The sequence below is a fragment of the Trachurus japonicus genome, chromosome 16 (assembly GCF_045865225.1).
Source record: "Trachurus japonicus isolate A0001 chromosome 16, Traja_1.0".
NCBI lineage: Eukaryota > Metazoa > Chordata > Actinopteri > Carangiformes > Carangidae > Trachurus > Trachurus japonicus.
In genome coordinates, this window is record NC_140922.1 from 340435 (window position 1) to 355204 (window position 14770).

The 14770-nt window shown below is 40.8% G+C and overlaps 1 protein-coding gene across 1 annotated transcript in view; it reads right to left on the reverse strand.

Annotated features, from left to right (window-relative positions):
- Positions 1-878: 878 nt before the first annotated feature.
- znrf2b (zinc and ring finger 2b) overlaps positions 879-14770 on the reverse strand; it is a 35948-nt gene continuing 22056 nt past the window's right edge. The window contains exons 2-5 of the mRNA XM_085803389.1: positions 12680-12775; positions 8109-8214; positions 6241-6313; positions 879-5520 (exon numbers count right to left, since the gene is read on the reverse strand). Of these exons, the coding sequence (XP_085659515.1) occupies positions 6256-6313; positions 8109-8214; positions 12680-12775 (260 nt within the window). The 3' untranslated portion in view covers positions 879-5520; positions 6241-6255. The remainder of the gene's footprint in view (positions 5521-6240; positions 6314-8108; positions 8215-12679; positions 12776-14770) is intronic.

The following is a 14770-nucleotide window of genomic DNA, read 5'->3' on the forward strand; positions in this document are numbered from 1 at the left end:
CGGAAACTCACCGGAGCTGTCGGCCCGGGGAGAAAGTTTTCCAGGTAGCGCCTGTTAAAACTGTCACCACTGTGTAGTGTGAGGAAGGACGGAGGCACTGGTGTTGCATTCAGGTGCAGTCAGGCAGACGGCCGTCGGCAAACCAGCCGGATGTCATTTTATTCAACGAGAGAAAGACGGTAAAACGTGGGTCAGGTAAACAATACGACATCACCATGACAACATATTGTTACGCCTGTATTGTTTTGCCTCGTGCTGGCGGACCACTTGTTTACATAGACGCTTGTTTATCCTGTTACATGCAGCGTCTGTTGTCTGACGTCTGCCTGATTTCACGTGAATGCAACATCAAGAATACGTTCAGATAGCAACCGCACCGCTAGATGGGGGGAATTCCTACATATTATACCTTTAATGAGCCTTCAAAAAGTGATATTTCCATAATATGTCCCCTTGAAGAGGCTCCTCTCTTCTGATTGGCTCGCTTAAGTTCTTACTATGGTTTTAAAAGAGAAGCCTAGGAGATGTGAGGCTACGCCAAGATGGTTTTTGGTCCTTAAAACCACAAGAAATATCCTCTTATGGATCAGCAAAATATGAACCATTAAAAAAACAATAATCAGAATCAAAGCAGCAGAGTCCAAGATGTCCCACAATTCCTCATAATGGAATCTGATAGCACCTGATGAATGTATACTGGTATGAGTAACTGGACCATCACCACAGTGTTATATGAGTTTGTGAACAAGTGACAAGGTTTCTGACTAGAATTAAATGAGTGTTAACCTCCTGTCGGATGCATCACTAAGCTCCATCTGTGTCAGATGTAGGCCTACTGTACGTTGTGTGGAGAAATGGAACAGAACACGACACTTCAGGCTGATTCAACATATGGAGTTTTACTTAAAAATTCTGATTAGCTTCAAACACAAAAGAACATGGCATAAAAATTCAGTAACTAACAGAATGATTGGTATCCAAAGGATTCACTCTCATATTTGTACATAGATTTACATAACACAGTTTGAATGAACTGTATATTTGCTGTTTTTCTCACATTCTCTTTTTCATGTTATCAGGTAATGCTTGCTGGGGCTCAGAACTGGCAAGAAATAAATTATAAACACGCTAAAAAGTGCTTGACTGATTCTATAGTAGTTCATATAAGGCTTATTTTAGGCTTGGATACTGTACATGACCTTCCCAATCCCTAACACACTTCCACCACACTGGCAGTGTCTGAGCTCACCTAACACCAGTATAACTCTACACTAGGGATTTCTTACTGCATGTGCAATTAGAGGAAGCCCCAGCCGGAAGTGTTGGTAGCTGCTAAAGAAAATAGGACACAGAATTGTATCAACCACAGTACAGACCAGAGGTTCACACAAAAGGCGAGAGCAGAAGTGACAGGTGAGATCTGATTGGTCTTACAGGCGATTCATCATGAAGGTAGAAGTGGCTCAAGTGTTTTTTTTTTCCTATTAACACCCATGAACTTCCATTTGATAAGATTTTTTTGTGTGAAAATCATGACCAAAATATGCACTTTTCATCACTGAGTTAATCAACCTTTCATCTTTTCATTGGGGACCCCAGGAACTTCCCAGACTTGACTCTACACAGTGTCTCTGCCTCCTAACCGATCGATTCCTTTACAAACAAAACCCAGAGTCCACGTCCTTCATCTTATCTCCTCAGTGGAAGGAGCTGCCCAGTTGTCATGGAGATGGAGTATAATTATTTGTTTAGGTGCAGTGCTCACGGACAAGTGTCTGTTGAGTCTGCAGAAACTCCAGTAACTGGAACAATTGCACATTTTGATTTTTTTGCAATAAAATGACCCACATTTTTCCATATGAACATTCTAAAGTCCCGCTGGTACAGCAGCTGTAGTGTCTTTTATGACACTATATATGACATTGACAGCTGTCTAATGGGTAAAATATGTCATGTGACATTTGAAATTTCAAGTGGCCAATGAAATTTTTTTCAAATGAAAGACTCCACCACTTCTGAACCTTGTATCCACATTTTAAAAAGCCAGTTACAGCCGCACTACTGATTAAGGTCATGAAAGATTCACAAACACCAAATAAAAAGAATAATATATATAGTTTTTGTCATCTTTCAGAGGCTTGTACAGCACCTGTTTCTGTTAGTGGAATAATTTAACTATGGCCTTTTCCTATGCATCTCTTAATGTTCATCATAAGCTAGAGGGCTGAGCAGGAGGAATCATTAGCTGTCGGGGGCAGCTGTTAGTGACGATATAAAAACACAGGGACATATGCTTGAGTGTCATTGTACCTATTAAGGCCTGATCTGCTGCAAGTTTCCTCTAAAAGTCACAAACACAGATGAGAGGAGAAGACATCACAGAAAACCAGCTGTAAAACCACCATAACTCACAGTCAGTCCAGTCATACTGAATATGAAGGTGCTGTATGACTCCTGTGAGATGCTGGTTATTCAGCCTGGATGACCAGCGACCACACTGATGTCTGTGTAGCTGTTGCGTTACAGCATGATAAACAGTAGTTATGAGTGTGTCAGGATGATTCCAAAACTCACACAACTCACCCCTGACTGTTTTCATCAGAGGTTCATCTGATCCTTTAAAGGGATACTCCAGTCGTTTTAGTAAAGCATGTCCATGAACTTAATAAAAAACAAACAGCCCACAGTGCAGATTAAGATCCCCAAAACGTTGGATCCTTCTGTATATACTGTATGTATATACGTCAGAAGAGGCTCAGGGACTTACAACTCTCTTGATGATGGTAATGACACATGAAGCTTCATTCCTTTTACATGAGGCATTGCAACTTGTTTTGGATTTTGTCTTAGAAGCCATGAAAGGAAAGTGGATTTTTTTTTGGCAGGGTCAATTTTGTAACATTTTACACTTTTTAAATCTTTTTTTTTTTTTTTTTAATCTTCACAGAGGCAAGATAATTAAAAAAAAAAGTTCTCCTCTTAGGTCTTATTTCCATAGATGGAAATAAATACATCCAATTGAAATAAATGTTGGAAGTTTCCAGAAAAAATCACATGACTCTACAGGTGCTGATGAAAGAATAAAAAATTAATCACTTAGTCAGCCTAAGACTTGGAACAAATCATATTTTGGTTTGTGTGTAAATTAAATTGTTGATATGATATGTATCTGTAGAGAAGCTGAACCCAGTCTAGGTGGGGATGTGGTTCTGGAGGACTGGAGTAGAAGTGGATTTGGAATTCAGCAAAAAAAAAAAAAAAAAAAGCAAAGTCCTCGGCTCTGGTTCTGGAGGCACTGAGCTGAAAAACATGGACAGGTCTGCAGTTGGTACATGCAGCTTTTAATGCCTGGAACATTCCAGAATTGAAACATGAGAAAGATGCTGGCGATAGATTTTCTTCTCTAAATGAAGTTTTATTTTTCCTGCTCTTGCTTCTGCTACTTCCACTTTGAATCTGAAGAGAACATGAGAGGGATGGAGTGGTGGTGGGGGAGGATCTTCAGGAAGCTGGGACAAGGAGTCGTTGTGAGGGCGGTCACAGACTCAAAAAGAAGATTGGAACTTTGGTATCCACACTCAACCAATGATCAGTGGAGTGAAATCAGTTGTGATGGTTGTTCGCTGGATTAAAAACTCAACACCGCTGTTCCTCCATGGTGGAGGTCTTCAGGCAAAACCCAACCCCAGAGCAGGACTAGATCAATGTGCCAGGTCCAGGGTAGTCCACTTTCCCTCAGTCTTGCATTACAAACACTTTTGGTCCTGGCACCGTCAATCCACCCTCCAATCAGAGGTGAGCTGCAGTCCTTCAGTGTTGTAGTAAAGGAACAACCTTCGTCTACCTACTGCATTTAAAGCTGGAAGTAAACGTGGCTCAGGAGCCGACCATGAACCACATCATGACCTACAGTTTCACAGCCCATCAGCCCACAACACTGACAGGAAATAATGTCATCAAGTTCACATTTGGTCAGTGGTTATTTCCTCGAAATGCACAGTAACGTCAACTAATGGCTCTGTCAGTGACCATCACAGGTGAATGATCCAGCAGCAGCAGTCTGTGTCTTTTCTACACTGAAACTACTCCAGAAGCTGCTTTAGGTTTAAAAACAAAACCAAAAAACCCTTTAATTTCTTTTTTTTTTACGTGCCTCTTTTTAGTCAAGAAATTCGACAGCTCTCACCTGTTAGAAGGAGGCTGGACTGTGAAAATCACTGAACAATGACGATACAGAAAATGTGAAATTCAAAACATTTTTTTTTCTCTTTAGTAGGAAGCTGTTCCTCTTCAGTCAATGCAAACATGATCAGATTCTTTAGTTAATATATCCAGACTGAAATCTGCCTCTTTCTGGAGATTAATCTTAAAACTAAAAGAAAACAAAAAGCACATTCGACAAAAGAGAAAAATAATATTTGTCTTTGTTATTACTAGACGCTGAATTATTGTTGCTATAACGTGTTGTTTCTGTTCATACATCTCATTATTTCACAAAATCAGCTAATCTCTTTAATGGAAGAAATGTCTCTTCTAGCATGATAAGACACTTCCCTATCTAGTCGTATATTATTGCAACATGAAAAACAGAACCCAGTTGAAACAAGACAATGTTCTCATCACTGAGAACTCAACTGAACCAAACTGAGAAAAGATTTTTTTTGTTCCGTAGCAGCAAGAAGCTGCTGCAGGTTCAGGTGGACTCAGATGTCCTGTCCAGGTCTGGGAACAGGTCTCTGTACCTGAGGACCACCACATAGTTTACCATGAAAGAGCACTGATGATCGTATATGTGTGTATGTGTGTGTGTGTGTGTGTGTGTGTGTGTGTGTGTTGGCACCATTTTTGCAGCAATGTCAATTCTGAAAGCGTTTGAGCTGCTGATGCAGACACTGCTGTCTCAAGTCCTCCTCATTCCTCCTGAAGTGGTTGGAGCAGCAGTTGTGGTGAGATGATCCTGATGATCCTGATGATCGAGATGATCGAGATGATCGAGATGATCGAGATGATCGAGATGATCCTGATGATCCTGCAGGTCCTGATGGTCCTGATGGTCCTGCAGGTCCTGCAGGTCGTGCGCAGTCAGCTCAGGCTCCACTGACAGTCCAGACTTGTCAGTGCTGCCCTGCTGTGGCTGGGCATCACTACAACAAGGCACTGGTAGACACTGACACTGAAGGAAGAGAGTAGGGACAGCAATGGAAGGGGGTTGTGGTGGTGGGCCTCCAGGACCATGTCCACCTTCTCCAGCATCCTGGTGTGCAGTCAGCTGACAGACAGCTGCCGTCCCTGGCTGTCCCTGGTGTGGCTCTGAGTGTGGGGACTGCACAGAGGACCAGGCTGACACTGAGCATGGATGTGCAAACATAAAAACAAAGTCTGTATTCCTGAAGATTGCTTTAATGAGATTTGGCACACCATGGTACTACATTATTTTTTAGGGGTGGGGGCAGTTGGTGGGTAACTGATCACAGTGGTCACAGTGTCCGGCAGACTCCCAGCATCCACACTGTGGGCTACCTGCAGCAACAGAGTTGGACAAATGATCATCAACATATAAATAGTTTTTTTCTTAGATGAATTGTTTGTGTATATGTGTTCATGGCGCCTGGAGTCTCTGGTCTGTCCAAGACAAATTTCTCCCAAGGGAGACAATAAAGACTAACTAACTAAAGGGATAGTTAACATTTTTGGCAAATTGGTCCATTGCCATAATTGCTATAGTCGTAGCAGTAGAAAAACTGTCCCTGAAGGCAACACGCATCAGTGGTTTTGCATGAATTTCCCTCTAAAACAACTCTGTCTGGTAATGTTGTGTTATTATCTCATAGCGTGGTGAATGTGCAGGTCACAACTTGTCCACCAGAGCGTTGTGGAGTTGTTGGATTGTGTATTTGATGAGTTTGATGAGGAAAACCAAGAATTTCCATTACCCTCCATAGAGTAGCTCTGAGCAGCTCACGGCTCTGCTCCACCGTTCTAAAAATAACTTACACTGACAATTAAAGGTAACGAACCTACTGCTATGACTATAGGGATTATGGCAATGGGACAATTTGCCAAAATGTCTATCGCTTTAATACCAATAATGGCTATCCAGAAAACACACAGGCCCTCAGAGACAGATGACTTGTTTGGCCAGGATATCTATTTGTATACGTGTGTATGTGTTTTATCCACCATAAAACCTCTAAGCCTCCTGGACTTCCATAGGAAATCATCAGTTTGAGAACACGTCACCTGTGCAAACGAGCGTTAATCTGATGGATGCTCTGGACACGATCTGTTCACCTCGAACCACTCGTCGATGCAGCTGCAACACAGATTGAATGTTACATTGTAATTGCAATTAATGAAGTTCATTTATACACAGTGATATGATGGAAAATCACATGTTGCATCAACCTGTTTATGGATAAGAGAAATGTTTTAAATGCTGAAAGCTGTTCTAACAGGCCGAGGTCTAAGGGCCGAGACAAACTGTTTGTAAAAACGGGCTATACAAATAAAATTGCCTTGCCTCGCCAGTGCCACTTTACTTTACACTTTACATGTCTGAATATCATTTATTCTGTCCAGCTACTTTTTTCTGTCTCATCTCATTCCAACATTTCAATCCTGTTTGACTCATTTCTGTGGTTAGGAAGGGAGGATGAATGGTCCATGTGTCATAAATAAAAATCCTACTGTAGGTGCAGTCAGATTCTTTCCTTACAAATCTTTTCTTTTCATTGGATTTTTTGTTTCCTGAAAGTTCTGATTTATTAAAAGTCCTTCTTTACATCTATGCCTTTGTGCCTTATGCCTTTCCGCGTTTGATCAATTACATCTGAACCCTGACACAGCTGCATTAATCTCCAAATACAACATAATATACTGAATATATATACTGTATATGAGCTGACAGTCTTAATGAACAGTCTTAATGCAGCGGGTGCAAGTTTTACAGAGTAAACAGCAACGTTTAAAAAAATATCTGTGTTGGTGGGGGTGTGTTGCTAACACTAAGTATGATACAGGAAGTCTAGTTTGGTGAATGATGTCATTTCAAGTAACAGTAGAAATGCTCAGTTCATGTAACAGAGTCATCCATGTACATGGACTGAAGTGGTCAACACAGACTGGTGACTGGTGAATCATGATACAGCTACTGTTACGAATGCAGTGATTCTCCATAAGAGAAATGGGTAACACTTTATTTGACGCCTATCTCTATAATATATTATATTATAACCATACTTATAATGAGTTATAATGCAGTTATAGCACTGTATATCTATAGTTATAAACACTCATAAATGATCATAATGCTTTATAACAATAATCATAACACACTATAAAGCATTTTATCATGATTTATAAGGTCAGGTATTATAATGTGTTATAATTGGCTTATAAACATGTATAACTATCATTATAAACTCTCATAAATTATCACAAGGCTTTATAACAATAAGCATAACACATTAATTCAATTCAATTTTAATTTATTTAAAAGGGACAATGTACAGTTAAAACATAGCCTAAATGTTGCCATTTGATGCACTATACCAGATTGTAGCTTTAAGATAATTTGCATCTGTAGTCCCTTGGCATAACTTTATTATAATACTTGACCTTATAAGCCATTACAAAATGCTCTATAATGTGTTATGCTTATTGTTATAAAGCCTTGTGATAATTTGTGTTTATAACTATAGTTATACGTTTATAAGCCAATTTTAACACATTATCACTATATTTATAATGCATTATCGATGTAGACATTGTCAGTGAGTTACTAACAAATTATAACATATTATAATACCTGACCTTATATTTTTATTGTATTTATTTTATTCGGAGAGGACAGTGCACATTAATAAACATGTACCAGTGTTAGCCAGAGGCTAATTTTCAACTGTAGTCCTTAAGTCATGATAAAATGTTTTATAGTATGTTACTTATGATTATTGTTATAAAGCATTATGATCATGTATGAGTGTTTATAACTATAGTTATGCAGTGCTATAACTGCATTATAACTCATTATAAGTATGGTTATAATGCATTATAGAGATAGGCGTCAAATAAAGTGTTACCGAGAAAAGAATTAAGCAGCTTTCTACCCTTTATGGTAGATGCAGAGGCAGGGCAGGCGAGCGATGGTGTCTCCCTGAACCAGCTCCTCCAGGCAGATCGCACATTCTCCTGCATCCTTTGTGAGGACGTCCTCTGTGTGACAACACACAAACACACACACATCACATGAAGTAAGTACAACAGGACCCTTCAGAACATGAAGCTTCTATTCTAGCCTAAGTGTAAGTCCTCAAAGCATGTGAGGCATGTGAGGCATGTGAGTGTGTGTGTGTGTGTGTGTGTGTGTGTGTGTGTGTGTGTGTGTGTGAGAGAGAGAGCAGTTTTCGTCTGCTATGCATAGCACTGGAGCAGGAAGTGGAAGTCAGCATGTGTACCATTAAGCCCATCACCTGCAGCAAAACACACATTCGTCATTAGGAGCAGCCTTATGTAACAGTGGATTAACCCACATAGGCCTGGGAAAGCCAGTTATGATGGACTGCAGCAACAACGGCTCAGCTGAGGAAAACAGTGTCGGTCACTCACACACAGAGAAGATGCTGTCTTGTTGCTAAGTGCTTATTTTAGGGGCCAATCACCGGGCCGTACAGTGAGTGATGGTCTCATCTGTGTTCACACATCGGTGTCGGTGTTCTCTCTTCATCACCAGAGAAAGAAAACGAGCAGGAACAAAACACAGCCGGTGACAGGGCATGATATGGAAACATGTGGCACATTCAACATCACATCAAAGAGCCATCAATCTTCAGAGCCTGTGGTGAAACCACAACAGCTGTGGGCTCCTCGGAGCAACCCACTGAAAAGTGCTACAACATATCTGAAGTGACAATAGGTGGAAGGGAAGGTCAACTACTAGAATCCCCTCCATCATATAATATGAACCATTCACGTGACAGTTTGTTGTAACTTACAGCTGTGAATGTAAACCTTTTGTTTTCTGCATGAATTGCTTTGCTTTCCATTGCAGGCCTGAAGTTTGTCACTCCACAACACTAATGGGAAAGGGCTTTGTGGACTGATGAAACTAAGATTTAATTTTTTTGTATGGTGTAAAAATCCACCTTTGGGAGCGGCCCAGTCAGAGCCCAGACCTGAATCCAATAGGGATGCTATTCACACCAGACATCCTATAATAACATGGCTGAGCTGAAGCAGTTCTGTAAGGACCAATGGTCCAGGATTCATCCTGAGTGTTGTTCAGTTGTGATCTGCAGCTACAGGAAACGTTTGGTTGAGCTTCAACCACTTATTAAATCCAAGGGTTCACTTACTTTCACCACCTGCACTGTGGATGTTTTATAGATATGTTCAATAAAGACATGAAGTATTATAATTTTTTATGTTGTATTAGGTTAAGCACATTGCGTTTGTTTATACTTGTGACTTAGATGTAGATCAGATCACATTTAAATGGCCAATTAATGCAGAAAACTATGAAATTCCAAAGGGTTCACACTTTCTCTTGCAACTGTATGTGGTAAGTCTTTAGGATAGGAGATATTGTATTGTCAGGGCCAAAACCACAATTCCCTCATTCGTGAGAGACTGCATCCAAGACAACAGGACAGATGGATAACCTGCAAACAGCACGCCACAGCTCTGACCCCGTATGACTGCAGGAAGGCTCAGCAGGCACCGGCGTCGTGCACTGTTCCACTGTGCAGTGTTGATGCACAAACAGGGTCAACACTGATGGGATATTTCACCTGTGAATGCATCACAGAGACCAACGTCTGGATACAACAGAGTCATTTTAGTGATGTGGAAGCTTGAACCAAGCTCTTTGGTGTTTGGACAAAAAAAAAGGTGAACATCTTTGCTGAGTGGAGAGGTGGGAATTAGAGGATGACATTTTCCGGGAATTCCCGTGGGATTCCCGTGGGATGGGAGTCAATTTCACCTCTAATCATGTGATTGGGCAAGAGTGTGAGTAAAAATTAAAGGGATAGTAGCATTTTTGTGCTGGGGGGTTGTATGATCTACAAATAGCCCCTAAGTACGTTAATTGCAGTAGAAGACTCTCTGCACTCCTCCCGTTAGCAACGCCAGCCCATAGCCCTGCCCAGAGATTTACAACATACAGTGTTGTGAACAGACCCAAAGTCGCGGCCTAAAAGAGGTTTTACCTGAAAAAAAATACACAGTTCCATTGTTCACTATAATATAATTTTTTCCAGCCCCTCAAAGTGCAGGAAAAACACAGTTTTTATTTGAACCTAACCAACTCATCCCTCTGCCCAGGGTAAGCGCCTGCCGATCAGCAGTTGGTTGTCCAAATAAAAACTGGGCCGGAAAAAATTATATTATAGCGAACAATGGAACTGTGTATTTTTTTTTCAGGTAAAACCTCTTTTAGGCTGCGAAAATAGGCTGTTTCTTTGGGTCTGTTCACAACAACACTGTATGTTGTAGGTCTCTGGGCAGGGCTATGGGCTGGCGTTGCTAACGGGAGTAAAGTAAAACAAAAACACCCATCGATCAAACTGAAGGCGCTTTCGGGGAAGTCTGAACTTTGGTTGAAGTTTGTAAGGGTAGAATGTGATGGTGTGAGAAAATGAAGTAAAGTGTAAAGTGGACACGATACCGCTTGTGGAAAATGCTCCGCTATCATACCCTCCTACAGAATATTTTATTGTGCGCTAAATGATGTTTGACGAGGAGGAAATTAAGTTTCATGTTCAGATGTGCCGGATGAAAGAAGGTCCAGTGTTAACTAAGGTAGACATGGTGTGACCATGTACTGTAAAATTTTAACTACGGTAGAAAAGCTGAGCAGGATTGGGTGGGAGTAAAAACGGATGGGAGTGGGATTGTGTTAAAGGTTTGGTTTGGGATTGGGCAGGACTGGGATTGTTTCTGTGGGAGTGGGAAGGAGCGGGAGTCAAAATCCACTCCCGTTGTCATCCTCTAGTGGTGGCACAGGAAACAGTACATGAATAAAGGGAAGTATGGATTCACACAGATGGACAACAAGGCTAACACCAGCCCAGACTGCTGCTGTTTCCTGAGATATTAAAACAGAGCACAGGAGGAAGTCCATGATCAGAACAGCTGCTGTTTAGTTTTCTGTCAGCTGGCCTCACTACAAGGGACCCAATCTACTAGACTCACTCAACACACATCTGATGTCAAGATTTCACACAGTAACATGTGTCTTTGAGAAGTGTAGGTGTGTCTTTTCACTGACTGTAGTCCACATCCTCATGTGACTGGTGGACAGGAAGACAGCAGCTCAGCAGGAAGTCAGCTGACTCAAAGAGGAACTAGTCAACCTCAGAGACATTTTGCTTCAAGAGAAATTTGGAGGAGAGTGTAGATTGAAACAGAACTATCCTGAGAATACTATAGTGTTAAATCTAATACTCATCAGTTGTACTGTGTGTTCACTCTCCATGAAGAAAATGCTGTTTAACGTCAACATGGAAACAGGAAGTAAAAGGAGTTCATCCATGCTGAGAGACTCATAGAGCTACATACATACTGTACATACAGCTGCTCATGGGTGATTATTCAATTTAGAAAAAACAATTATTGTATTTGTTGGGGATAAGTTGTAAAAGCTCTGAAAAAAAATTACTGTCTTAATTGTGATTCGAATTTTTTGTATGTTGAAAATATGCCAGAATGTCTGTGTTTGTCAGATTTGTAAACATCTTCATAGTAAAGTAATAACAAATGTTAAATTCATTAAAACTTCACTTTGCGTTATCACATAATAACTTGAAAAAACATCTTATGAATTAATTCAGTTTATAATAGGCCAATTAGAATACTTTTTATAGTTAAATATGGCTGTCTCCACTACATGTGACATCACCATCGCAACAACTGTTTTAGGACAATAAAGGCTTTTCAAACTTCTCTAGATGATAAATTATCCATTAAGGTCAGCAGACCTTTATTGTCATGGTTAAAATTCATACTCATACTAACAGTTCTGAGTGCCATGTTAGTCATTACTGTAGGTCATAACACACTCCTCTACTGGACATTGTTTAGCTTCTATTACAACTGTGTCTGATGGAGTCACTGCTACCAAGGGGATAGTAAGTAACATCTTTAAACATGAATGTTTCAGGTGAAGTTTCACCTATATGGTGTAAGCTGTGATGAAATGTTGCTACCAGTGTGAGATCTGGGATTTTATAGGCTATTGTAATTGTAATGTCTTTAATGACCTTCCACGACTTTCGACGAGCCTTAGCAGAGGAAACACAGTTTTTCCCCTCAGTCACATACGCGATGATTGTAAATGGATGAGTCCAACAGATCGCTGATAAATAAAGCAAGCTGCTGCCCACAGGCAAACAGTGTTAGTCTACAGTTTTGGAAATATTACGGATGATTACACAACATTTCGCAGAGAGACAGACGGCAAACAGAGGATCAGGTTACATAACCATAGAGGTGTTCTAATTTCAAGAGAAAGGCGGTGGTGGTTTTGAACTATATTAACACTAGGATGTGTGTTTTTGGTTAGTTAACATATTTTTATTCATACATTGGTGTTACTTTCAATTTCCTCACACTCACCAGGCTCACATGTTCTTTCACTCTTTATGTCACTGAATACAAAGTGAGTTGCAGTCAGTCTTACCATTGTACGTCACTCTGGGTTTGGTTAAACACAAAACCAGGTGAAGATCCATCTCATCCGAGGACACAAACTTGGAGCAGACAGGGCACTTGAAGCCTGGAAGAAAAAGAATAACATGACACAATTAATAAAAGAACAGAATTATCTGTTTATCTGTGGGCGGTGGAAAGACTATCTGTGGGAATATCATGTCTAATTGTTTTCAGCTGGTCAGTTGGACCAGAGGAGATCCTGTGTTTACTCCCAACACACCAGTCACTACCAGGAAACTGTCCTGTCAGCTGGTATTCACAGCTCAAGATGCACTGTCATGGCAGGCCAATCTGCGCTGTATTAGCTCCACCCAGGGGCGTAGCACCAAATTCTGGGCCCTGTACACTCGTAACGTCAGTGGGCCCCTATCCATGCCGGTGCACAAAGCGCAAAGATGTTTTTGAGGTAAATTTATACAAAGTTTTTCAGCAAGCAATCTCTTTTCGGCACTATACTTGCATTTACCTCGAAAACAACTCGTAACGTTCCATTATTATCTCATATCATATCTCCGCCAATCTACAAATAGCTTGCACCGATAATTGAAGGTAACAAATCAACTCCTAAAACTATAGGGATTATGGCATTGGGCCAATTTGCCAAAATGTTGAACTATCCCTTTAACAGTTGCTTCCCCTAATTCTGCCTTCTTTCTTTTTCTTTCCCCTGTTTCTTTTTCTGCTACCCCGATTTAAGTTTTTTGGGTGGCATGATGAAAGCTAGCCTCATTCAATCTGGGCTCACTGATGTTACACTTGTTGCCGGCCGCTGTCTATGGGCGGACTAAACCATTTTACGCCTCCAAGAGGGGGCCTCCAGAATGTCCAATATATTGGGAGGACTTTGACACGGAGTCCATTCTTTCAGTTGATGTTATCAATATATTTGAAATAAATTGTGACACCAATTATTAATTGGGGGGCCAAATTCATTTGAAATAAAAACATCACACAAAAAAATAATAATTTCAGGATTTTCATGGGCCCTCTCCCTACCCGGGCCCTGGGTAGTCAGGTCCCCTTTTCCCCCCACTACCACGCGGCGCCCATGGCTCCACCTTCCTTGAATCACAATATTTCAGGTCCGGCCCTGTCAGTGTGTCAGGTCTGCTTTGGTATCAACTGACAAACTCTAATCTGAACTCTGTAATCACTCTACAAACTGCCACTAACCTTCACCTTAGCCATGTGCAGCTGTCACCTGCTGAGAGCACGCAGCAGCACTCTGCTCATCATCTGTCCTCACTGTCATTTACCACACATCTACAGTCCAGTGTCGTGGCCCAAGTGTCCCATACTCCTGCACTCCAAAAAAAAAACACGTGTGGACTGTTTGGTCAAACCCCCATTATCCCTCATGCCTAACCACTAATCGCTGTCACTGAACTGCTGCATCACACACGTTGCATTGCTGCTTGCATTGCAGCTCCACCTTTGCAGACAGAGTTGGGTTTCTCTTCATTTGTTAATTTCTAATTTATTTTTGACAAAAAATAATAAGTCATGTCTTATTGTGAGTTTGTTTGTTTTTTATATTGTAAGAATGCTGGGTAGCTTAATTTGGTATGTAGGACAGGCATTAATATAAGCATTATGCTTCTGCCTGTGCCTTTTCAGTCACTTTTTTGTCGATAATGTTTGTGACGATAATGTTTGCTATTGTGTGATGTGACCGAATAAAGAATTTCAAATCAAATCAAATCAAATCAATACTCTGCTACAATGATTAAAAAATACATTTGTATGTCATTCATATTAAGCCTCACATAGAAAATATACTGAAAGGTATCAGGTTTATGTATATGCTGCTGCCATGGTGTTATGACATCAACAGGCCAAATACAAAAAACAAGCAAGAGACCAGATTTGTAGATCATGTGATGTGATGAACCTCATTGTTCCTTATTGTCCTGCTAGAGCACTCTGCTCCCAGAAGGCTGGTCTGTTATTGACTCCCACTGTCTCTAAAGAGAGACTGGGTTGGACTGGGTCCTCAGGTAGCCCTAACCCATACAGTATTATAGATATGTCTGCCGTACAACATCTATGTCACGTCACG